General features: G+C 42.5%; 1 protein-coding gene across 1 annotated transcript in view; it reads left to right on the forward strand.

Annotated features, from left to right (window-relative positions):
- Positions 1 to 240: 240 nt before the first annotated feature.
- Positions 241 to 24,678, forward strand: part of LARS (leucyl-tRNA synthetase) — a 31,060-nt gene continuing 6,622 nt past the window's right edge. The window contains exons 1-28 of the mRNA XM_026857982.1: positions 241 to 304; positions 1,180 to 1,298; positions 4,292 to 4,379; positions 5,034 to 5,114; positions 5,529 to 5,669; positions 6,753 to 6,914; positions 7,740 to 7,852; positions 8,256 to 8,319; positions 8,855 to 8,922; positions 9,272 to 9,497; positions 10,549 to 10,636; positions 10,734 to 10,810; positions 11,457 to 11,510; positions 12,470 to 12,610; positions 13,293 to 13,370; positions 14,303 to 14,388; positions 14,481 to 14,546; positions 14,642 to 14,724; positions 15,277 to 15,415; positions 17,383 to 17,595; positions 18,958 to 19,015; positions 19,891 to 19,954; positions 20,534 to 20,717; positions 20,950 to 21,040; positions 21,907 to 22,047; positions 22,581 to 22,721; positions 22,817 to 22,927; positions 23,801 to 23,911. Of these exons, the coding sequence (XP_026713783.1) occupies positions 4,329 to 4,379; positions 5,034 to 5,114; positions 5,529 to 5,669; positions 6,753 to 6,914; positions 7,740 to 7,852; positions 8,256 to 8,319; positions 8,855 to 8,922; positions 9,272 to 9,497; positions 10,549 to 10,636; positions 10,734 to 10,810; positions 11,457 to 11,510; positions 12,470 to 12,610; positions 13,293 to 13,370; positions 14,303 to 14,388; positions 14,481 to 14,546; positions 14,642 to 14,724; positions 15,277 to 15,415; positions 17,383 to 17,595; positions 18,958 to 19,015; positions 19,891 to 19,954; positions 20,534 to 20,717; positions 20,950 to 21,040; positions 21,907 to 22,047; positions 22,581 to 22,721; positions 22,817 to 22,927; positions 23,801 to 23,911 (2,832 nt within the window). The 5' untranslated portion in view covers positions 241 to 304; positions 1,180 to 1,298; positions 4,292 to 4,328. The remainder of the gene's footprint in view (positions 305 to 1,179; positions 1,299 to 4,291; positions 4,380 to 5,033; positions 5,115 to 5,528; positions 5,670 to 6,752; positions 6,915 to 7,739; positions 7,853 to 8,255; positions 8,320 to 8,854; positions 8,923 to 9,271; positions 9,498 to 10,548; positions 10,637 to 10,733; positions 10,811 to 11,456; positions 11,511 to 12,469; positions 12,611 to 13,292; positions 13,371 to 14,302; positions 14,389 to 14,480; positions 14,547 to 14,641; positions 14,725 to 15,276; positions 15,416 to 17,382; positions 17,596 to 18,957; positions 19,016 to 19,890; positions 19,955 to 20,533; positions 20,718 to 20,949; positions 21,041 to 21,906; positions 22,048 to 22,580; positions 22,722 to 22,816; positions 22,928 to 23,800; positions 23,912 to 24,678) is intronic.

Below are 24,678 nucleotides of genomic sequence, written 5' to 3' on the forward strand. Positions count from 1 at the left end.
ACAGCATCTTAATTACGGGTTTCAGGAACACAAAGCTCTCAAAATTCGCTCCAACTACTCAAGGCCACTCAGCGCCTGCCAGACCACACAGTGCGTGGGAGTCGCCGCACTTCCCCGACACCTGGTGTTCCCCAGTCGGTTCCGCCGCCGGTATTTCCGGGGAGTTTACGCGCTTTGAAAGCCCGCACCGCTCTCGTGGCTCTACGGGCGGCATAATAATTGGTAAAATGGTAGAGCCGCGCTGGGGTGGATGATTCAGTGCCACGGGGGAGGAAGAGACCGGTGATTAAAGCGCTTGGCATGAGTTAGAGCCTTTCATTAAGTTTTTGTAGTGTCCTTGCTTTCCTTGTAAAGTTACCTTGAGGTTTGCTGTTGTACTTCCGTGATTAATCACATTTCTTTTTGCCTGTATGAGTAAAGGCAGGCACAACTTCTGCCCCACAGTGCCTTGATCTTGGGGGAAAAAACCCACCCAGTCCTCCAACTTCGTGTGTGCCAGGCTTTACGACTGAGGTATCCCTAGTGCATGCACCCCTTAGCACTTGCCATATGTTGTACGATAAAAGAATAAGGAGAAGGAATGTTTAACGCTTAATGGTGGTGGTTAAACACTGATGGAATTTAAAGTCGTTTAAAATACTTTACCTGAAGAGCTCTCTTTGTAAGCTACAATTAGAGTTGTATGCCAGGCTCTCCTGGCGTAGGAAGTACTGTTCCCACTTAATGTACAGCAAGATGAAGAAACATTACATGGGCTTTATAAAGAGTCTGGAACAGAAATGGAATTCCATGGGGTGTTTTCTCTTGACAATTTATATCCCAATTCTACCTCCCCAACTCAGATACCTCCGAGTTTGTTATTGGTGAGATGGTCAGTTTGTTAGTGTGTGCATGTTATGTTGGCTACTGTAGAGTCCTTTGCCTTGGAAAAATGTTGTTAACACTTTCCTGCGGATTTTTGATCTTGTTTGGAAAGGCTGAATCTCAAGGATACAAACTTACGCAGTCTGAACATCAATCATGTTAACGATGCTCTTGTGAGATTCTGCTGCAGTGTCATGGAGTCCAGTGAAATGCTTGCCCATAACAAAAAGACTTCAGGAGTGGTCTGTAATATAATACAATTCTGTATTTGTTAGCCCGTTAAACCAGAGTTTTCTTCCTTTTTCTGTTTAACAGGAGCGTAAAGGGACAGCAAAAGTTGATTTCCTGAAGAAAATTGAAAAAGAGATCCAGCAAAAGTGGGATGATGAGCGAATCTTTGAGACTGATGCTTCGGATGGGCAGAACCAAAAGAGGTATCATCACGTTTTTTTACAGGTTTTTATCTTGAACTGCTTGAAATGTCTTTTCAAAATAACTTTTTTCCTTCAAAACCCCAGGGGGAAAAAAGTGGCCTGTTTTGAACAAATAGTGTTCTTGGACCATCTGGAGGCACTTACATATGCATTAAGTTGGCACTTCTGTAGCTGACGAAATGAACCAGTGGTGAGCATGTGTTGGCTGAGTTCCAATAGGATGAAGAAAGCCTTTTCCTCGTTCTCTGGTAGTATCAGTACCTTCTGGGATCTTCAAATTGGATTCTCTTTGGTGCCTTCTACTGTTTGACATGGAAGAGGCTTCTCGGTGTGATGCCTGAGCCCTTGCTAGTGGGAGGCTTTTACTCTCCCAGTTAGGAAGGACCACTCCTTTATCTGAAGGAAGGTGTGTCCTTGCTCTGCTTCGCTGAGAAAAGAAAATTGCTAAACAAATATTTTGGGTCCTGATGTAGGCCAGCCTGGTTTATTTTGTGTAGAAGTGGATGAGGGCCAGGAGTGTGGTCACTGCTGTTCCTCGGGTGAGGCACTGTGGCTGCTTCTAGTCCATGTGGCAGGGTTTTGTCCCGCGAGCCTCTTCATTGTTGAGCTTCAGTTTGTGCTTCTGCTGTGATCTGCAGCTCCAGCAAAATTAGTCCCAGGACTGAGTGAAAAATGAGGGACCCAAATAGGTCAGAAGTTTTGAGTGCTGAATTAGGAGGTGTAATAAAAACTGTTGTGTGGGAGTGTGTTGCTCATGTGGTAGAACTCTTTTTTAAAACTTACAATGCAATCTGTGCTTTAAGTATTCACTTCCTTATAGGTTGAAATTTAAGACTGTAATTAATACTTAGTTTCTGACTGAAAATGAAAGTAGTAGGTCAGTTTTACAATATGGAGCAATTTAAGATGAAATTTTGGTGTTACCATGATAACACTTGTAAGTGAAACTGTTATAACAATATTTTTTCTTGTGTTGAGCTGGTAAATATCTACTGCAGTGTAGATGGAACTGCTAGAAGAGATCTGTGCTGTTCATGCACCACTCAATCATAGGAAGTGAGAGCAGGAATATCTGTATCATTATTAACGCTCACAGTCATTCAGAGAAAATGGGCCATGAGAGATGTCTTGTAATATGGTTGGCCTTTTCCAAAACTCAGACTTCAATAAATTCTTTGATATAATTCCTGTTTGGACTAGAGGAGACTCCCTAGGAAAAGAATCTAACCCTTATTTAAAAAGAATGGAATTCCACCACAGATCTTCTCAGGTTGTTTTAATGGCTGACAGTGCTCCTGATATATATTTTTTAATATTATCCAAAGTTTTTTATTGACTATGAAGTTCTCTAACTTCAGTTCTAGTCACTGCATTTGTTGTGGTTTTGATTCTTTACTTGAAGCTTCCTCTGCTAATGTAATTTCACTGTGTGTGTAGAGGGACTATGTCTGAACCATCTCTTGTTTTCTGCTGTTTCCATGTAATAATGCCAGTGGTAGGGCCACCTTTGTTCTTTTATTTTGTTAAAATAAAAGGAAGAACCCCTCTTGTTGCCATCATCTCTGTGCTTGAATCTGTACTGAGGTTTATCTGGGTTTTTCCTTGCCTTTTTAGTATTTGCCTCTTCTATAATTCATTTCAACTGCTGTGGATTTTATCGTGGTTTTCTTACATCTTAAGGATTTTTTTAATAGAGCATTCTACTTGTAATCTATGCTGGTGTTGGTCAACATAACATTTTGTTTTATAATGGCTTTCTGGGCTTGTGGTAGAATATCCCGGAGCTGCTGTCTGTTGATTGTGGAAGGTGCTGATTGCTTTGCTTAAATTCTCCCGCACCTGGCTGGTTTCATAACTGTTCTCAGCTTTCTCAAGTTGGTGGTTCTAAAGTCCCAGGACGTGTAGTGCTGGTTCAGGCTCTGTTTGCTCTCCGTGTGGCAGGTACGTTCTGCTGAGGTGCCCGAGCAGCTGCTGAGCCTTAACCTTGGGTTCCCTCCTTGGGTTCCTCTGTGGCGAGCTGCCTGGGCCAGGACCCCGCGGGAGGGTGGAGCAGGGCTGGGGGAAGGAGCAGCGTGCTGCGGGATTCGGAACAAATGTTTAACTCCTGGTTGTGCTCCTGCCCCAGAGGAGCCCCGCGAAGCTGGTTTAAGCTAGGCCCTGGGGAGGTGCCTTGCACGCCAGGAGCGCGGCTCCTCTCGGGTCGGAGAGAGGGGCTTTAGCCTCAGTCCTCTGGGGAGCTCTCTGACTGAAACAGCAGCGACCTCGGCAGTGTGAGGTCAGTTATTTGTTGTGTGGAAAAGTCAGACTAAACCAAGGTAACAACCGAAGTGGTGTCACCAGTGGCAGCTTCTTAAGTTGTAATATTTTGCAAGCAAAGGAATGACTTGGCCTTTATTTATCCATGTTTATACATCAGTGGCAGTGTCTGAAGGGAAAGGACACGGCACAGAGTAGAGAGTAAAGGTGGAGGTAGAAATTTGCAGTGTCCTAAAAATCCAGATATTACCTGAGTTGCTTTGAGAGGTCACGTTACAACAATAGAAGACCTAATCAGAACGCTGTGCAACAATATATCACTGTGAAATGAGTAATTATTTGCAGTGTGCCACTAAAATGTCTGAACTTAGTGGGAGATTAAACAAATGACTAAGCCTTTGCAGTAATTAATTTACAGAAGCAGGATTAGAATTTGCTACCTTTGGGAAGATGTTATATCTATTTAGAAGTTCTTTGTGATGTCAGTTCTAGGTGGGTTTTTTCTTTTGTGTGTTTGGGTTTTTTTGTTTGCTTGTTTATTTTGAAGGTGAAAAAACCTGTTCGTATATCAGTTCTTTAAAATCAAAGGCTCATGTTACTGGCAGGGAAAATATTATTTTAATGTCACAGTGGGCTGATAATAGGTGAACATACCAGTTAACTGTTTTATTTGTGCATCTTCTGATGGTCATTTAAAAATCTAATTACATGTTATAATTCTCTGAATTTCTTCTCAGCCAAGGAAAGTACTTTGTTACCTTTCCTTATCCCTACATGAACGGCCGCCTTCACCTGGGACACACATTTTCTTTATCTAAATGTGAGGTAAGAACTTTCCTTTGCCAATACCTTTAAACACTAATCTAGAACAACAGCTAGATTTGTAGTTAAAGTTTGAGCTAAGAGTGCCTTCTTAGAGTACTTCATAGATTCAATAATGGTTTATTCAAACTTTCTTTTTTTCCCATATTTTCAGTGGAAATATTGCTGGTTGAAGATAAATGCCACTCATTACTTTAATTCTAGGAGACTAGACCACAGGTGTCCTCTATTCATTTTTTTAAGATTTGCCGAGATTTTTAGGAGGTGCTGCTAAATGGCACACGCTTCCCAAGAAAGCTTACTGTCTCTTTTGTTTGTGACTGCTGTGCTCTGTTACCTGTGTGTTAACTAACAGGTTTTAGGTACTAGTGGATAGGATTCCACAAAGCTGATCTTTTCTTTGCCCCCATTCTTCTCTAGTCAAAAACAGCCCCCTGAAAATTAGGAAATCTTGTGCTTATGCAGTCAGGCAGTGGCAGATCTGATGACAAAATCCAGTTTCACCACCTTTTCTGTTAATTGTTTCCTGGATGCCGTTGGCTGCATCTATCTTTTAGAAGTTTCATGTTAAAGGATTTGCACTGTTTTTCAAGAAGGGCACCAGCTTACCCTTATGCCATTCTTGTTTCTTCTGTTTCATTTTTCTACTTCATATAGTTTGCAGTTGGGTACCAGAGGCTAAAGGGAAAGAACTGCTTGTTTCCGTTTGGCCTGCACTGCACTGGGATGCCTATAAAGGTAAGATGTTTTGAGTTACTAAGGGCTTTTTCTGATGTTTTTTATACTTACAACTACTGAGAGCGTTGCTTACGCATCGTGAGCATCATGTTAATCTAGTCAAAATCTGAATCTGTGGTAAAGATGTGTTGTGCTTGAACTGTACATTATCACTTTCTAGAAAATAAAATGCTTTAGAAACAAGTTCACCTGTTGTATTTTTTCATTTGCAAGAAAATCCTCACTGCACGCCTCTTCCTGCCATGGCAGGTGTTCTCGAGGTTGCAAGATCTTCTAAAACTTAATGCGGTCTCCAGAAAAAGCTTAAAGCATTGTAGAGGAATGCAGAGTGTTATCAGTAAAAAGCTCTCTGTAGCTATGATGGAAGCCACTGCCACAGAAAGGTGCTGATAGACTACTCCTAACTCTATTTAGGCTTGTGCAGATAAGCTAAAAAGAGAAATGGAACTATATGGCTGCCCACCTGAATTTCCTGATGAGGAGGAGGAGGAGGAAGAAAATTCTGCTAAAAAAGAAGAAGAAATTATCATCAAAGACAAAGCAAAAGGCAAAAAGGTGAGCAAACCAAAGACCTTCTGGACTGGTAGCTGTGCTCTCAAAGCTTCAAAGTGTGCATTATGGGTTTTTCTTCCTTTGCACTTGGAGAAACCTGTGGCACAAATATTTTGATCGTTTTTTTCCAAGATAGCTGGGTACTTTTCAGGTAGACTTGAAAAAAATGCATCAGCTGCATGGTTCCAGAGATACCGTTGTAATGCATGAAATCTTGGTGGTGAGCTGGGGCGCTGTTTGATAGTTTCCTGAAAAAAATGAGACCATCCAGAGTAATACTCTGATTTTTTTCTTTTTTTTTTCTTCCCTGCACAAAGCGTTCACAAACAAGTTGTAGGAAATAACCCTGCTTTCTCAGAGGTAGGGGATGTATGCACCTACTATTCTGATTATTCTCCTGTACGTTGGTATCTAGCCTGTTCTGGCTAGATACGTAAGTAAAGTCACCCGGACTAGTTTGGCTTATCAGGTATTTAAATGAGATTTATGACTTTGTGAGTATCGCAAAACAAGGAGAAGAATCAAGTCTAGGAAAAATTTAGAGATGATGTTGTGTATATTGTTTACGCTAAAGAGATGGTTACGCTGGAAGCCTTAGATCTGGGGTTCTGTCTGCTCGGCATCGACAGAGGGTGCGACCCTGCTGCTCCCGGGGGTAGTGAGTTGCTGTTGGGTATGGACGTGAGACACTCGGAGGACAATAGCTGGAAAAAGTAATATGAGCAAAGTAACAGCAGAAAAGGTTTCCGATACAAGGATGTAGGGCAGGATGCTCCACCTCCTCACGGGGAAAGCCCCGCCTTGTCTGAGCAGGTCGCTTCTTGCCAGTCTCCCGTGGCACACACCCTTTCTGCAGGGGCGTCGGAGGGGGGTAGTGTATGTACAGCTGGGTACAAGCTCGGAAATGGTGTAGCTCAGAAACTAATCATCAGTCTTCACTGCTAGAGAAAGGGTGCTAGAATATTTGTATTAACTTGTAGATCTGGAAATAGAAGCGGTAACGTTAATAGAGAAGCTGCTCCCGAGCGCATGACTCTCGTGAGCACGAGGACATGCGCTTTCTCCTCACCGCGGTTGTCTTTTCAGAGCAAGGCTGCTGCCAAGACTGGCTCCTCCAAGTACCAGTGGGGAATCATGAAGTCTTTGGGTCTCTCTGATGAAGAAGTCGTCAGTTTTTCTGAGGCTGAGCACTGGCTGGAGTATTTCCCTCCCCTTGCTGTCCAGGACCTGAAAAGCATGGGACTGAAGGTAACCGTATGAACTCCAAAACCGGGTTGTGAGAGCAGCTGTACTTGTGGTGGTGGTATGTGTATGGGTATGTTGCTTCTCCTTTGAGACTTTCTGGATAATAACATTATTCTAGAAATGTTTCTCATATTTATGGAATTATTAATTTAACCTTTTAATAGCCTTGGGTGATAATTAAGCACTTTCTTATATAGTGCTCATACCCTGTGCAATGTTCACGACTGAGAACAAGAATTGAATAAAGGCATTATGACTTTCACTTCTGATTTCCATATTAGCTAACTGTTCCATAGTTTTAGGAAGAGTAATGACGTGACATTAGTTAAAGATGCTTGTGCTACTAACAGCAGATTTTAAAAAACAAAGACTGGTAGAGATTATGAAATGAGGCAGTGCTGAAATTTAGCTTGAGTGATTGGTTAAAACTGATACAAAATCTTCGAAATTTGTCAGCGGACAGGGCCATCGAGTCTTTGACATCGTGTCTGTGACAGAGAGTGTGCACACAGACTGCACGGGAGGGTTTGGGTGGGGAGGGACTGTAAAGCCCCTCCAGTGCCACCCCCTGCCCCGGGCAGGGACACCTTTCACTAGCCCAAGTTGCCCAAAGCCCCGTCCAACCCGGCCTTGAGCCCTCCCAGGGAAGGGGCAGCTATGTTTTATTCATATTTATGTTTTAAAGCATGGACCCTTTGTGTGATATGTACTTGCATTATTTTTTTGGAGATAAACATTTTTATTTTAAAAATGAATAGTTTTGCTATTGTGAGGTTCCTTGAATTTCTTTATTGTATTTACTTACCAGAGGCTCTTACACATTTCCAGGTGGATTGGCGCCGTTCTTTCATCACCACAGATGTTAATCCGTATTATGATTCCTTTGTTCGATGGCAGTTTCTTACATTAAAGGAAAGAAATAAAATTAAGTTTGGGAAACGGTAAGCCTACCACTCCACTCTGAGTTTATTGTGAATATGGATAAGCTCAGCTTTACCAAAGACAGAGCCCCGTGACAGGTCTCTAGAACGTGCTTATAACTTAGATCAAACTGGGATCCTTTTATTTCCGTGTTCCACTAGACATGGTAAAGGAGGTATTTATTGTGCCAGCAAAGTGTGTGAGATTGTGTGCCTCTTAGTTTTTCTATTCAAAGCAAAATAGGGCCAGTACTGAAAGCTCTTGCAAAAACTGAACGTTGGCATTGGTGGAAACAGATTTACACAAAATATGAAAATATCATTAAGTGGTCTCTTTTTCATAAAGATTTTTTTTCCCTCTCTTGCTCTACACGTTGTATTTGCTACTAAATGTATTTGCTACTAAAGCTACTACTTTTTCTAGATACACAATTTATTCTCCAAAAGACGGACAGCCTTGCATGGATCATGACAGGCAAACAGGAGAGGTAGTATTTTTAATGGACTTTTTAATGTATTGCCTATGATCTTAAATTCTGAATGAAAAAATAAATTGTATCTCGGAGCAAAATATATATTGTTCATAGAGTTATTGGTTCTCAGTTGTCAGTAAGTGTGAAAATTGAATGAGCTCCTCTATTGAGAATATTTGTCTTGAACTGTGCATAGTACTTTCCACAGCAGCTGTTTTCTGTGATTATTTGGCAATTTGTGCCAGCAGCATCACTACATCCTATCATTTTCTATCTGTTGAAACAACAAATCAGCTGTTACTAACTCATATATTGCTGAGATAGTGGCAGTGACAAGTAAATTTTTGGATGGAGTGGTAAAGTATAACGTGTCTCTCTGGCCTGCGTTTTAGCACACCGCCATTTGTATCAATGGAAATATGATTTACTCTGAAGAAAGCATCAGTAGCTTAAAGAGCATTTGGGTTAGGTTCCTACCGAATAGGATTTATTTTCTTTACTGCCTGAGTCAATGCTATGTATTGATTGCTGCGTTGTTTGTGAATTGTAGGGTGTTGGGCCTCAGGAATATACGCTAATAAAAATGAAGGTGTTGGATCCTTATCCTGCAAAATTAAGGTAGGTCTTGAATTTGTAATGGCAAATAGGTTCTATCTTATGGCTGGAAGTGACCGTGAAATTAGACAGTCTGTTTTGCCTAATGCAGAATTTAATTTCACCCTGTTACTTCTGTCACTTCAAAGACTTGGTCTCTGTTTTGAGCTCTTATGTTCACTAGGCTGTGTGGAACTCAAATCGGAGTTTAAAAAAAACCCAGAAAATGAAAAACCCACAAAGAACTTTATGACCCACTTTCAACCCTTAGGAATGTTACTTAAAAGTTCATATTAGCTTAAAAGCATGTTCTGTATCTTACCCTGACTGTTTTTATTTTGGTGACTTGTAAAATACTTTTTTTTCCTCCCAGTGGCTTAAGAGGAAAAAATATCTTCTTGGTAGCTGCTACGCTCAGACCAGAGACCATGTTTGGACAGACCAACTGCTGGGTTCGCCCAGATATGAAGTACATCGGCTTTGAAACTGTGACCGGGGATATTTTTATCTGTACCCAGAGAGCTGCCAGGAATATGTCCTACCAGGGCTTTACAAAAGATAATGGAGTCGTACCTGTTGTCAAGGAGCTGATGGGAGAAGTAAGCGCCTTGCAGCTTGCTGGCTGGGCTTGTCTCTTCCTGGGAAGGTTATGCTTACAAAGGTGGGGGTAGAATTCTATTGATAAAGAAAATAGAGGAGCTGTTACAGGAACTTTGGAGTGTTTAGTGACTAAGCAAGCAATCAGAAGAGAGGTTCCTTGGCAGCTGAGCTACAACTACTGCTGGGAGATTAACCTGATGCACTTACCCATGGACAAATGCATGGCTGCTGCCTTAGCATGACTGGGTGAACAAATGTGACGTTTTTAGAGGCGCTGGGAAGAGCGATGACTCCTCTGCGAGTAATGGAAAGGGGCAGAAAAAAGAAATAGCTAGAAAGGGTGATGTGAAGAGGGCTTTTTGCTGATGCTGAAATTTCTTAGCTTAGTAGTTGAACGTTAGTGGGTTTGATATTTACCATCCTTAAGTTCTGTGCTTTGAGTAGGTGTAGCTGGTGGCATTTGTTCATCCTAATACAAAGCATCTTCATGCTGTTTACATCACTGTCTCCATTCACTGAAACTTGTCACCGTCTTTCTTCGTCCTGCTTTGAAGGGTCAAGTAGAAAATAAAGTTTTTGTTTCTTAGCTAGTAGACATGATGTGAATTCAGGCAAATTATAGAGGGTGAAGACAACTGCAACATCTAGACTGCCTCTTGTCAGTGCATAAACAGTCTTGACAATATGTTTTTCCTGCCTTTGTTTAGTCTGGGTTTTGACACCAGCTTCCCAATTCATTCCTGTCTTGATGCTGATGTGCTTCAGATATTTGGAGGCAAACTGTTTTGCTGTTTACTCCAACTCTACACTGCAGTAGTTTTGCTTTATCTGAATTACTTTATCTGGTATTTGACTTTTCTACCGGTAGTTCATGTACTGTCTCAAACAGTACACACTTGCTTTTCATATGTACTTCCTCCTCATCTAACTACATATATATTTTTCAATTTACTCATTTGCAATGTGTAAGGAATGCCAGCAAATTTAAAGAGTATTTGGCTAGTCTGAAAAAGTGCTATTTATTGTAATGATATTCTTTGTCCTGCATAGGAGATTCTTGGTGCTGCGCTTTCGGCGCCTCTCACCACCTACAGAGTTATATATGTTCTTCCCATGCTCACAATCAAGGAAGATAAAGGTAACTCGGCAGCAGCATCTTGCCAAAGCCTCTTTGATGGGCACTGTGCACTCAGTACGTGTTGACTAATCTTGTTACCTGTTGTATCTTTGTCAAGGAACTGGAGTGGTAACAAGTGTTCCCTCTGATTCTCCGGATGACATTGCAGCCCTGAGAGATTTGAAAAAAAAACAGGTTGGTTTAACTGAACTGCTTCTGTTTGTTTCCTTTCCATAGCGCGGAGGGTCAAAAGTGGAACTCCCTGTAACTGGAGTTTTGCCATTACTAACTTGCAGTCAAGGTAATTAAAAATAAATTAAGTTAAAACCAGCTGGGTTGGGATAGGTGTTTATGCTCAGACTTCAAGAATAGTTTTGGATGAGAATTGTGTAACTTCTGCGGCATGTTGAGGTAGAGGAGAGTACCAGTAAAATAGAAATAAATTCCTGTTGTGGAAATGACTCCCAGAGATGAGATTAAGACCTCTGTAAGAATTTCAGATGAGACTTAAAGGAATTGTTCCTGTTACAGCTTCAAGAATACATCAGCATCTGAACAGCTATCCCTGGCAATTCAATTTTTGTCCCACTTGTTTTCAGAGTAGAGCAATACTGCTTTTTCCCTTCTTAAAAATATAGACAATTCTGACAAAGAATCACCTGGAAATGAGATGGGGATTAAACTCTGGTGTGAGAAATGGTGGTAAGGCAGAGAAGTGGCTTTTTCTGCTTTATAATAAAATATTATGTACAAAACCCCCCTATGAATGTATAAAAGCCTTTAAATCCAGAACATTTTTCTTCTATCCACATCGCATTCTTTTTTCTTCTAACTTTGAAAGGCTATGAGGGTGAAGTATGGCATCAAAGATGAAATGGTCCTGCCATTTGAACCGGTGAGTACACTCACATGTGTCCGTCTGCCGTACACGTCCCTTTGTATTCACTGATGAGGTGTGCACCAAGAGCTGTGCCCACCTGTTCCAGGATTTCTATTTAAAGTCCTCGGGTGAAAGACCTGAAAAACTTAAAGTTTTCATGTTTTGCTTTAGCTGTACTATTTGGTCTGTGAGGGGTTGCAACCAAGGCTTGTTATTCTGTGCCATACTTAAGAGATACAGGAAAATATTAATTTTTGTGGGAATTCCTATTTTGGAGAATGGATTGCATCACACTGGTAACCTTTTGGTTGATGAAAATTTTGCAGCCTTAGAGGCCAGATTATTACTGTATCTGTTCTGTGCAAAGAGTTCAAGTCCCTTACTGTTAACACAGACTCCTGGCTGAATCAGTTTTTGTTAGAAAACAGAGGTTACGGGGGAGGCCCCCTGATGTCCTGCGTTACCCTCACTCCCCCGGGCTGGCTTCAGTCCTGGTAGGGCCTGGGACCGGTGTCACCTCGGGAAGTGCAGCTGGGTTATGGCTCGTAGGAGGGCACGGCTGGGAACTGGTGGTTTGATGAGTGGAATTGCACTAATGCTGTCTAAGTCCTGTGTAACTTGATCAGCGTTAGAGGCCGCAGGTGTGCGGAGGAGCACGCTACAGCAGAGGTCTGACACAGCCCTGGCACCTGCTTCTGCTGCCGTCAGGGTTCTTTGGCTAACGCTGCTTTTGGCCCGCGCAGCACAAACGCTGTCAGGTGACAAGTAACGACTGCTGTTTCCCCCTTCATAATCCCTGGTTCAGGCTCCCCCGTCAGCCTGGGGACTGCAAACAAGCAGATATACTTATCTGTGTTTCCTTCAACACATCCCTTCTAGTGAAGCTTGTGAAATCCGGGAAACAAATATTTGTGTAGATTTTGACACACAGATAATTTGAACTGAATATCTGACATGATTTTGTTAATTCCCAGGTGCCCATCATTGAGATCCCAGGCTATGGCAACCTTTGTGCTCAGTCAGTCTGTGATGAACTCAAAATCCAGAGCCAGAATGACAGAGAGAAGCTTGCTGAGGCCAAGGAGAGAGTGTACCTGAAAGCATTTTATGAGGGAGTAAGTAATAAAAGATTTTGAGAAGTGTTTTCTTGCTGAGTTTGAGTAGGAGGAAAAAAAAGTACATAAAGATAAAGACTTAAAAAAACCCATGCAACAAAAACCTGCATGGAAGAGGGAGGTTTTTTTTCCCAGACCACTTTTTGTTCAGACTTCTGCAGTCAGGTTCTGCAGTTATGCAGAACTGAAGAAAGAGAATGGAGGAATGTATGACTGCAAACTGAGATTTATAATCTGATTTCCTAGCAAGTGATCACCTCCTGGGGAGTTGGTCAGTTTTGTTACAAGTATTGATTTGGAAACTGGTATGAGAAGAGCAACAAGTTGGTGTGGGGTGTGTTTGGGTTTTCTGGGGTGTGTGTGTGTTGTTGGTGGTTTGGTTTTGTTTTTCCCCTCCTGTCTTTACTGGTGTAGTGGCTTGCTGTGATGTATTCCTCAGCTGTTGTGTAAGCTGGCAACAATTTTTATTGATGAATATCTGTGTTCGATTGCCTGTGTGCATGCTGACATGTATACCCATTCATTTTGAGTAAGGATGACTGTATTTTAATGAAAAAACCCCCACCCCTTTATTCTTTTTGCATGTCAGAGATTGCGGTAACTGTTACTATATGTTGATCTAAAGAGCTACTACATCTCTTGTTAATTTAAAAATTAAACTCCTGTGACTTATCTTTTACAGGTAATGTTGGTGGATGGATTCAAAGGACAAAAGGTTCAAGAAGTCAAGAAATGTATTCAGAAGAGGATGGTGGATAATGTATGTGGTAGTATGCACACAGTTTCTCCTAAATGATCCATTTGGTCCTTTTCACAGTAGCAGAATTGGTGAAGAAGCCTCTGTTTTGGTTCTGTGGTTCTCTCAGTGGTGCTCTGGACTGCTACGGAGTTTGAAATCCTGCTAAAAGGAGGACCTTGTGTTCTGGGACTGAGCGGGATGAATAGCTTAATTAGGGACCTCTTATTCCCTGCTTCATCCCATCACCTTGTCTAGGGAATGATGCGGTGGTCTTATTTAACCTTTGGTGTAGTTGGGAAGATCCCACAGCCAGCGGGGGATCCGAGTGGCCGGTGTTTTTCAGGTCTGCCAACAGAGGATGTCTGTGATGTGCAGACGCCCCGTTCCTGGGGCTCGTGCAGAGAAGGGAGTGCTAAACCAACAATGATCACAGCAGCTCTCTAACAAGATTTTCCTGGTGGGGACTGTAAGTGGGAGATGCTTCAGTTATTTAGTCAATATTCCCTTCTTGCAACACTGTTATGGTCAGGTTGTAATACAGCACTTCATCCTGCACCAGAACACGTGGTGTGTGAAGGTAGAACTAAAGCTCACGGTTTTATTTTTTGTTACCTTCTTCCCTTCTTATGTCCTCCAGGATTTTCTAGTAACTGTTTGAATCAGTAGGAGCATAGTCAATGAGTAATATTTTATGTTCTGTCCTCCTTTTTGTCATGCGTGGAGACATTCTTTACAAATTATGTGAACTGATACCTCAGAAGTACAGAGTCATGCGTTGCCCTCGTTTTACTGGAGTGAATACCGAGGCAGAGAGCCTGTGCAGTGGTGAAAGCCACGCAGTAAATGCTGTAAAACAGATTAGAATGGAGAGGATGTTTTTTAGCAAGATGTAAGGATTTCGAAGACTTTCTAAGTACTTAAATCTTATCTTTTATTGCCTTTTCAACTCCTAGGGCGAAGCCATGATTTATATGGAGCCTGAGAAACCAGTTACATCAAGGTCCGCTGATGAATGTGTTGTGGCCCTTTGTGATCAGTGGTGAGTGAAGTAAAACTGTAGTCACAAAGTTACTGCCCAGTTATGTCCTACTTGTGGATTGCTTTATTACAGTAAACTTTTCCTGACCGTAGGTATTTAGATTATGGTGAAGTGAACTGGAAGAAACAGGCATCGGAGTGCTTGAAACATCTCGAGACGTAAGTTAGGAAAGCGGCTGTGAAGGGGAGTGATCGCCTGCCGCTGCAGGTGGTGGTCTGGGGGGCTGTGAGGAATAACAGCTTATTTCTTACAGGTTTTGTGAAGAGACTAGGAGGAATTTTGAAGCTACTTTAGGTTGGCTACAAGAGCATGCATGCTCCAGGACGTATGGCTTAGGTAGGCAAACCACTCCTCTCTCACTCAGTGCTTCACAGGGATGTACTCATCCCTTCATTTGGAAGGCTTAAGTGCTGCCTAGAATCCGGAGTGGTGTAGGTAAGTGTGGAATGATTATTCCAACTCCCATCTTGCCCCAGCATCCCAGAGAAGGCACTTTCTTGAAAACACATGTGGCTGGGGTAGTTTTACTTTTGCATTACTACGGTGATTCTGTGCAGCATCTCTGTAGCTTTTTGCCTGGGGCATTGATTTGGGAGGGACCCCAAAAGAAGGAACTAATACCATTTCTTGGGTGTTCTCCTTAAATTCTGACTAGCCTTCATCTTGTGTGGCCTGTGACATGGGACAGCCACTATAACTGCATTATAGTACACAGCAAATGAGGTTTGTTTGACAGTTGTGATAAGGATAAGCATGAATACTTGCATGTGTATGTGTGTGTGTGTGTGTATATATATATGTATGTTCCACCATAAGTCCTAAAGTGCTTATGTGTGCTTGAGTGTCGTGCTGCAGAGGGGTGGCTGTGACTGTGTCGATCTCTGCTAGGCACCCGGCTGCCCTGGGACGAGCAGTGGCTGATCGAGTCTCTCTCCGACTCGACTATCTACATGGCCTATTACACGGTGGCTCACCTGCTGCAGGGAGGGAACCTGAGGGGCCAAGGAGAATCTCCTCTGGGCATCAGGTAGGGAGGGCGGGTCAGTTGCATTCGGTGTGCTTGTCTCCTGAGTTCTTGACAAAGACTTGACAAGGAGGCTGATTCTTTGCTTTTGTTGTTAAAAGTTAATCTGCTGTTAGTTAGGTTACAGCAAATCTGCAGAAGGGAAATAAGGGAAGAGAAGAGTATGGTGGGCAGAAGAGAGAGGAAGAGTGCCCCTGAAAGCAAACTGTATGCAGAGTAAATCACCTTTTTTTAATATTTGTTGGACTTGCCTTGAAATGGTCCTTGCCAGGTGTTTTTGAGAGAGTGGTTTCAGTGGCTGCTGAAGTGTCTGCTTATGGAGACCACTTTGCAACCGTGAACAATTGCGGGCTTCAGTGTATAAAGTGAGAAGATAAGCACTTAGTTTTTGTCAGTGTATTAGAAGTTGATAACTCTCTTAGAACCTTCTTTTGTCCAAAACTCATATGTGGAAGCCCTCAAAGTAAGAGTGAGAAGGCATTTGTACCAAATACCTCCTAAGGCTGCTCTGTGACCTCTGGGTTGGAGTGGTTGTGAACTTTCAGTGATAGAGATCAGGGAGATGAGATACTGCAACTAGTCTAGCGTTGAAGAAACCCCACTTCCAATCTTGCCTTGAATCTTAGGCCCTAATTCTGTGGGTTTTCTGAGCTGTTTTCTGGAGTAGGTTGCACATTGGAACTGGGACTTACCTTATTCGATACTATAGCTAATCTGAAAAACATTTCCAAAGTAAAGATTCTTACAAACAGAAATAGTTCTGAAAGACTTGGCAAGGCTTTCATTTTGCTCCAACCTCTCTAATTAGAGAGAGGCTACCTCCATACTAGTCATGTCTGGAAACAGACTTTGAAGTGAGCATCCTTAGCGCTGAATTATAGATTTGATGTAATTAAGTATATACAATTAGAGTGTACTCTTAGGCACGTAGATAACAACTTTCTTATACTGTTAGCAAACACTTTTTACTAAGACTTTGGGGTAAGGTAAAAGGGGATTTATGGGGCATCATCAGTCGCCATTCGGTTACAGCGGTCTCTGGCACCGACCGTAGAGGCTGTTACAGCGCAGCACAGTGATTTAGAGCAGAAACAGGAACTGCCAGAACCAGAACAGCCGACTGCTGCACCTGGGACTTCTTCCTGGACGGGTGGTATTGCCCGTCCTTTGTGCGCTGTGCACTGGAGGTACTCTGAGTCCAGAATGCTTTCCTTCTTGGCATGATACAGGCCAGAGCACCTCAGCAGATGTTAACAAACAGCAAACTTTGATTTGAAATTCTTTAATTTGAAATGTGTGCAGGTAGTATGTGATAGACTCCAGTGATATTCTAAGGAGCTAGGAATAAAAATCTCTGTTAGAAACAAGGATTTTTGCAATTGCAGGCCGGTGGCTGCAGAACTAGGGTCTGAATTGCATCTCATCAGGGTTTTCATTCAAAACTGTGGATCCTACCTCTAGTACTTGGTGAAATGTGTTTACAGTAAAGGTTAATTTTGAGTGGATTAATTCTATTCCAAGTGGTAAAAGAGCAGTAGGTGACCTCGAGCTGTGGAGCAGCGCTCCTGTGCAGGCAGAAGGGACGGCTGCGTGACCCGGCGCGAGGGGCGTCAGTATTCAGGCGAGGTCACAAGTGGTGCTGGGGGAAGTGAGTGTGTAAAGAAATGATCAGGTTTCCAGGACATTCAAGATTAATCTTTACTTATTAATCGCTTTTTTAAAATGGGAGTCTTCATCCTTCATTGGGAAATACCAAAGTGCGTTTTAAGCAGGGCATGCAATTGAGCACTCTGCCTTTGTTTCTGATGTTTGACTGATCTGATCGCAGGCAAAGTACCTGTGTGCTCCGTGTCTGTGTTTGCTTATCGAATGGAGTATGTTGGGAGAATGATCAACAGTTCTAAGCTGTCTTGTGTGGAGTGCAGGAGGAACTTTTACTGACATCTCAATATGGGACTAATTCTGTGCAGGGCACACCAAATGAGCAAAGAAGTTTGGGATTACATCTTCTTCAAGGCAGCTCCATTTCCTAAAACGGAGATTCCAAGAGAAAAGTTGGACAAGCTAAAGGAGGAGTTTGAGTTTTGGTATCCTGTGGATCTCAGAGTTTCTGGCAAAGATCTTGTTCCAAATCATCTGTCGTACTACCTCTATAACCACGTGGCTATGTGGTCAGATCAGAGGTGAGTTTGGAGATAACGCCAAACCGGTGTGCAGGAGATAAAGCTGGAGAGTTTGTAGTTCTGGTGCGTTTGATACTGTCTCTTTGGGACTGCAGGATATTCAGAATTCCGTTGGAGATGTATTCTTTCACATTGCAGCTTTGTTACAGTTGTTTGTAGTAGGCTTCTTACCATTATTTCCCTTTTTTTTTCCTAGAATCCATTAAAGATTTTAAGATGCAAGATGCTTGCATACAAATTCTAGAACAGTATTTAAAGCAAACCTGAAATCTAACTGCATAACAGGACTTCAGCTGACTTGCTGAAAGCCTCTCTGCTCTGACCACTGGAATTCTAGCATGTAGCATGGGTGACTTGGCAGTTTCTCTCAGCTCTAGAGCAAACTGAAGGGTTTATGGGTCCTAATGAAACAGAACCTTGGCTTGGTGCTGCTCTGGAGGCTACGTGTACAAACATACTGAAATAGTGTTGGTGTATCTTTAGGGTTTTTTTCCTCCTTTGGGAGAGGATAGAATACTGAGTATTAGCATCTAAAGCTAAATCCAAATGCGGCTGATGTTGGAGTTGTGGTGTGTGATGCAATTTTCCATTTGTTTTAGCTCTCTGTGGAGGTATGAAATGCTCAGGTAGCCACATGAAAAAGCAAATGTACAGAAGTGGTGAAAAAAATTTAGCTTTCATCGGCCTGTTTTTTATAAAAAAGTCAAATGTCTTCTGTAAATATCTCCTATGGATTTTCCAGTGTTGCACTATACTCCTGCACTGAGATTTTAAGTGTCTTAATGATAATAGAGTTTTCTTAATTACTTCTCAAGGATTGTTAAAACACACGTATATGCTCCCATGGACTGTGCAGTGCAGGCTGAGGATCTTTGCCAGCCACACGGGGCTTTTAGAGGGATGTCGTTCCGTGCATGCAGATCCCTGTGTGCATTTCCTTGAACCTCTGTTTAGGAGTTGTATAAAACTGTATTTAGAAAAAGCTGTTTTCTGACACGTAATCAAGACGATGGTGGGGAATTTGCTGTCTGCTTCCTCTATTGGTAGAGAATTATGGGCCCTGGCTCTGTGGGGTGCTGGGCAGTGCCAGTCCCTGGCCTGTCAGTGAAACGCAGCTGGGCAGAGGGAGGTGGGGTGAACAAGGTGTAGCTGTCAGTGTGTGCTCCCTAATAATCCCTAGCCCTTACACTGTACTTCTTTTCATCTTCAAAGACACTTCTTAATTTTTTTAAGACACCCCCCTTGATGTTTTTTGAAAATTCCACTTAAGGTGTTCATCCCCAACTGGAACATAAAATGTTTGTTCTTTTTTTAAGATAAAATGTGATTTACTTTGCCAAATGCTTTGTATCTTGTCTTCAGAGAAAAATGGCCAGTAGCTGTGAGAGCAAATGGACATCTCCTCCTCAATTCTGAAAAGGTATGGTGAGGTTTCATGTATGAGATGGCTTTTGTCGTTGTCAAAATAGTCATTTGCCAGCCGGTCTGGAAAAATCCGTCTCAGAATTTAAGAGGAGGAAATAGTGAAAATTCTAGCTTCTTCGTTGGTGCCCTCCAGATTTTCATTCATGAGAGATAAAGACCTCTCTTTCCTCCAATTCTATCTAACACTTTTCATAAGTTGCTCTTGTATAGCTTCAGCAGTTTAGTAAAAATTTCGGTGCATTTCTGTTAAGTTTTAGGGTACTATAGAATGTAGAGGGTTGGTTTTTTTTTTAATAAATTTTAGCTTTATTAAGCACTGCAGTAAAAAGAAAAAGTCTGTGCTGATAACTTACTAATGTATGCAAGTACTGAAATTAAATTTAATTAAAAGTACCTGGGCCTAGGAATTAGGCCTTGGAGACTGTCTAACATGAAGCAAAAAAAAACCCCACCAGAGGTCTCCTTGAAAAATAAATGCAGGATGAGCTGAAAACACACACATAAGTTTAATTTAGGTAATTTCTGGAATTAAATTTTGGTTTGAGTGTCCCGTTTTCCAAAGCCTGACAGAGTCTGGGCATCACGCAGCCGATGCAGGAGGCAGCTGCCCCGTCCCCGTGCTGGGGTGTGCAGGGGCCGGGGGGTGACAGCCTGTGCCCGCTGCGAGCCGGCTCCCACGTTCAGGGGTTAGAGCAGTGCTCGTAAAGTCGAATCTGCTTTTGCCACGAGACCCGGTTCAGATTTGCCAAGTTGCTTTTGCTGTGATTCATGAGAAAGTACTTTCAGGTGTGCCCAAAGCCTTGTTGTGTCTCTTGCTTATCCAGCAAGGGAGTGGATGTGTGAGAAAACAAAGACTCTTGTGTTTTTCAGATGTCTAAATCTACAGGCAACTTTCTTACCCTAACTCAAGCTGTTGACAAGTTTTCAGCAGACGGTAAGTATGTTCTGACCTGCATCTGGTTTTCAATTATGCCAGACTGACTAAAATTAGTGTTCTGCTCTCAGAGGAGCTGTGGGTTTATTGGAGTATTGAATTGCAATAAATCTACCGCTTGCCGCCTGTTCTTGTTCAAAAGGCTGAACTCTGTTTAGAAAACAGGGGTGCACGTTGGCTCAATTCCCGTTTTGACCAGGAACTGCTCCTGGGGTTGAGCCCTCCCCAAGGGTGCCTGTCTCATTCTCCCACGTTCGCAGAAGGGAGCCTCGCCTCGCACTGTGCCGTAGGTCCAGGTCCTTCACGCCTGCTCTTGGCTGTCAGACCCCGATTGTGCTCTCTCCTGGCTCTTGTGTCGGGCTGGTTTCCTTCCCGGGGAGGGCAGTGTACCTCTCCTGGGTAAAGTGTGTGCTTTGAGACCTCTCTCTCCAGCTGGCCGGGCACTTTGTAAATTCACTTTGCATTTTATTAACTCACAGTGAGAAGTTAGTTGTAACCCATTCTGAGCCCCTGCCTCCTGCATCTCTGTCTGCCAGCTAACGGTGTGCCAGCCCTGTTAGCTGATCCAGCTTCTTTCAGGCATGCGTTTAGCCTTGGCTGATGCTGGAGACACCGTTGAAGATGCCAACTTTGTGGAAGCCATGGCAGATGCTGGTATTCTTCGTCTCTACACATGGGTGGAGTGGGTGAAGGAGATGATTGCCAACAGAGACAGTCTGAGAGGCGGTCCCGCCAGCACCTTCAACGACAGGGTCTTTGCCAGGTACCGTACAAAGGCTAATAATACGGTTTGGTCCATTTTCTTTTTCTTGCAAAGAGCATCTCAGTAGTTATTTTTTTCTACAAATCAATGAATTCCATAAAACATTACAGAACAGGTTATGGGGTTGTGCTGCACTGGTGATGTTGATAGTGCTGTTTTCCACAGTGTTGCCATTATGTGGGGTAGACTATGCAATATTGATGTTTTCATTTTGCCTCCCTCCCCTCCCCAGTGAAATGAATGCAGGCATAATGAAGACAGACCAAAATTACGAGAAGATGATGTTTAAGGAAGCTCTGAAAACTGGCTTCTTTGAATTTCAGGTAAGAGGTCTCTTTTTAGGTGAGAAATACCAAGAAACTAACACTTGGTATTTGTTACTTTGTGGATTTCTTTTGATCCTGATGTCTCTGATCCTTAATTATACAGCTGAACTGGCATCAGACTTGTGCCAAGAAACAAGAGTACTTTAATGGAGTAAATCTGAAATTATAAAGGTCTGTTTGTGTTGTTTTACAAAGGTCCAGAGGAAGACAACTGTGATGCTGCAAATAGTCCTGATATCTAATATGAGCAAAAAGCTGCTTAAAAAAAGACACTATTAAAAAGAGTGTTTCCTTTCTTTAGCTCCTTTGTAATAAGGAATCCTTCATAAGAAATCCAGTTAATACATCAACAGAATTGTTTGGGAGCAGAGTGCTTTTTGATACACTCCATAAGCCATGTCTCCAGAGTGTCTGCTGAACCATGCCACTTCACTTACTGAATTACAGAGACTCCTTTATGTGGCTCCTTTATGATATTCAGGGATATGATTAAGTAGGCTGAATTATATGTATAATGATAGATCATATTCATTGCCTTTTTCTTAGTACTTAATAGTATCTTTATGCAAGCTCTTTGGGATGATAGTGCCTGATACACAGTTGTGGATACTTTTGTCTTTTATATCCGTGCCAATAAACACTTCCTGAAAAGTACTCTATTAATGCAAAAATCAAATGGCCGCCTGACAGAGTCACTCTCAGGTGCTTTGAGAAAATACAGTTCTTGTAAGAATCTGTGACCGAGTTCTAAGCTGCTTATGCTCTGAAGGCACAGAATTGTGTGTGTGTGTGTGTGTGTGTTCTGAGTGTGTCTCCGTGGCAGCTGGAGTGTGTTAATGATGGTTGTGTTGGCTCTGTTTCAGGCAGCAAAAGATAAATACCGTGAGCTGGCGATCGAAGGAATGCACCGAGAGCTGGTGTTTCAGTTCATTGAAGTTCAGACTCTGCTGCTGGCTCCTATCTGCCCCCACTTGTGTGAGCACATTTGGTCACTGCTGGGAAAGGTACTCACTCGTGCTGCGGTTTTGTCATTTGATGTGGATCTTTAGTAAGGCTCATGTCAGGCTTATGGATGTTTTTCATATACAAGTAGAAGAAATGTGTCTTATAATATGGAGAGCTGTAATAGCTTCTTGTCCATAGGACAGTGAACATGGAGTAAGCTTCTTGCTGTGATGGTACACACAGCTTTAATGCAAGGGTTGGCTACTTACAAACGGGTGATCTAAAATTGACCCAAATAATGCAATATTCCTACAGCTGTGCATGAAATTTAGGGGTTTAAGTGCCTTGTGCTTGTAGTTCAAGTTATGTAGCTATCTGGCAGGTGTAATTGTATGTCTGGTCCTTCACACGCTTGCAAATAAGTGCTTGTTGGCTGTATACTCACCCCTTCACAGCCCGGTTAGAGGTGGGTGCTCACGGAGATTCGGCCTGTCTGAGCTCCAGTTTCCAGTCAAGCCACAGTGGGTTGAAACCCCACCAGACAGGAAGGTGTTTTAATTGCAGCACATGTCATTTCTTCCTTTACTCCAAGGCGGGTTCCATCATGAGAGCCTCGTGGCCGGCAGCAGGCCCTGTGGATGAGGTGTTAATCCGCTCCTCTCAGTACCTCATGGAGGCGGCCCACGACCTCCGACTCCGTCTCAAGAACTACCTGGCCCCTGTGAAAGGAAAGGTGAAGTCTGCTACGTCGTCCTTCTAAGTGTGTGTACTTGATAATTCTGTATTGCCTCAGGACTCCTTCCTAATTTTTTTTTTTTATTTCCTCAGAAAAGTACTAAAGAACCTTCCCAGAAGCCCTCTCACTGTACCATCTATGTGGCAAAGAGCTACCCGCCTTGGCAGCACACCACCTTATCGGTTCTGCGCAAGCACTACCAGGTCGGCACCCTTTCCTGTGGCTTTGGGCTGCTTACAGCCGTCTTTATGGGCTTTTTTTTCTCTATCTATAAAAATCTTATAAGCTGTAATTTGTTAACCAAATTATTAAATATAAAGCAAGATAGTTTAAATTTTCTCTGTGCTTTTACGACTGTCCCATCAATTTTGGTAATAAATGAAAATGTCCCAAGGAACGTCCTTGATATAACAGTATGACTTTACTGATTTTGACAATCTGAGTACAAAGTGGCCCATATTCTGGATTTTTTTTGGTGTTGGCTGTTGTGGTGGGGTGTGTGGGTTTTTTTGTTTTTTTTTTTGTAAGTGGTTAGCTTCTATTATTATTCTCAGCACTGCAGGGGGGCCTCACATTGCGGAGCAGAGGGGGAGAATCCCCCCCTTGCCCTGCTGCCCACCCTGCTCTGAGTACAGCCCAGCACACCGTTGCCTTTCTGGGCTGCCAGCGCATGGTGCTGGCTCACAGGCACTTTTCCACCCCCAACCCCCCCAAGTCCTTCTCCTGGGGGGCTGCTCTCCATCCCCTCCTTGCCCAGCCTGGGTTTGTGCTGGGGATGGCATTGACATTCTGGTAGGAAATTGAAGTATATTAATATGTAGCCACCAGAAAGAATAAAGAAAATGCAGAATAATACTGAGTTGCCTGAATGGTAGTAGTAATCTGGGTTTTTTTGTCAAAGTTTTAAAATCATACTTTTAAAATGTTTCAAAGGGATGAGGAAAATTATATGTGGAATCAATGGTGATGACAAGCCTTGCTGGTATTTGTGGGAAAGCAAAAAGGGTATGTGATATTAGAGGGTGAGTTTTTTTAATGATACCTATACTTTTTAATGGATGTTCGTCAATGTTTAGGTCAGTGGAGGTCAACTGCCAGATAATAAAGTAATTGCCAGTGAGCTTAACACCTTGCCAGAGCTGAAGAAGTATATGAAGAAAGTTATGCCCTTTGTTGCCATGATTAAGGTAAGGGTCAGAGGGACAGTTCTTGTGTAGAAAAAGCTTTTGTGAATGAACGTGTTGGGCAAAGGCGATGACAATCTGTAACTTGGTCTGTGGGTATTGTTGTTTCCTTTATTTCATTCCTGGATCTCCTGCTAACATTTGACTTCAGTCTCCGTTCTGCCCGTTGCTTCTTTGGCATCTTTGTGATTTTATAAACTTCTTTGATGTTTGTGGAAGAAAGATAAAATAAAAATCTGTCATGATTTAGCCTAGGTGAACTAATGGTCTAGTTGAGGCTTGTGTATTTTGCAGCTTACATAATCTGTGCTTCAAATACACGTGGATTCCTCTGCATTTGAAACGCATTGCATTTGGCCTCCAGTTTTTCATGGTGAAATGAGAATAAGGTGCTCTGGAGACATAAGTGCTTAATGTTTGAAAGTTGAGAACAAGGCTAGAGATAATCGATTGCACTGTGTTTAAGGGAGGGAGAAAGGGACTGTTCTGAGTCCCGAATGGAACTATGAACATTGTGTATCATTCTTACGCTTTTATCACTAATATTCTGTTACTTCATTATTATTTTCCCAGTGTCATACAAGCCCATGAAAATATTGGCTTCCATTATTTATTTTTTTTAAGAAGCCCTTTTGTGCTTGCTGTTGCAAATAAAAATTCAATATAACAGCTAGGAAGATCCAAGAAGCAAAGAATAAGCAAAATTTCAGTTAAAAAAGGGAGGGGAGCAGAGTAGGGTTTAAAAACCTTTTTGACTTCTACTCATGGTC

The sequence above is a fragment of the Athene cunicularia genome (assembly GCF_003259725.1).
Source record: "Athene cunicularia isolate RWA chromosome 13 unlocalized genomic scaffold, athCun1 chr13_part1, whole genome shotgun sequence".
In the NCBI taxonomy this organism is placed as follows: Eukaryota; Metazoa; Chordata; class Aves; order Strigiformes; family Strigidae; genus Athene; species Athene cunicularia.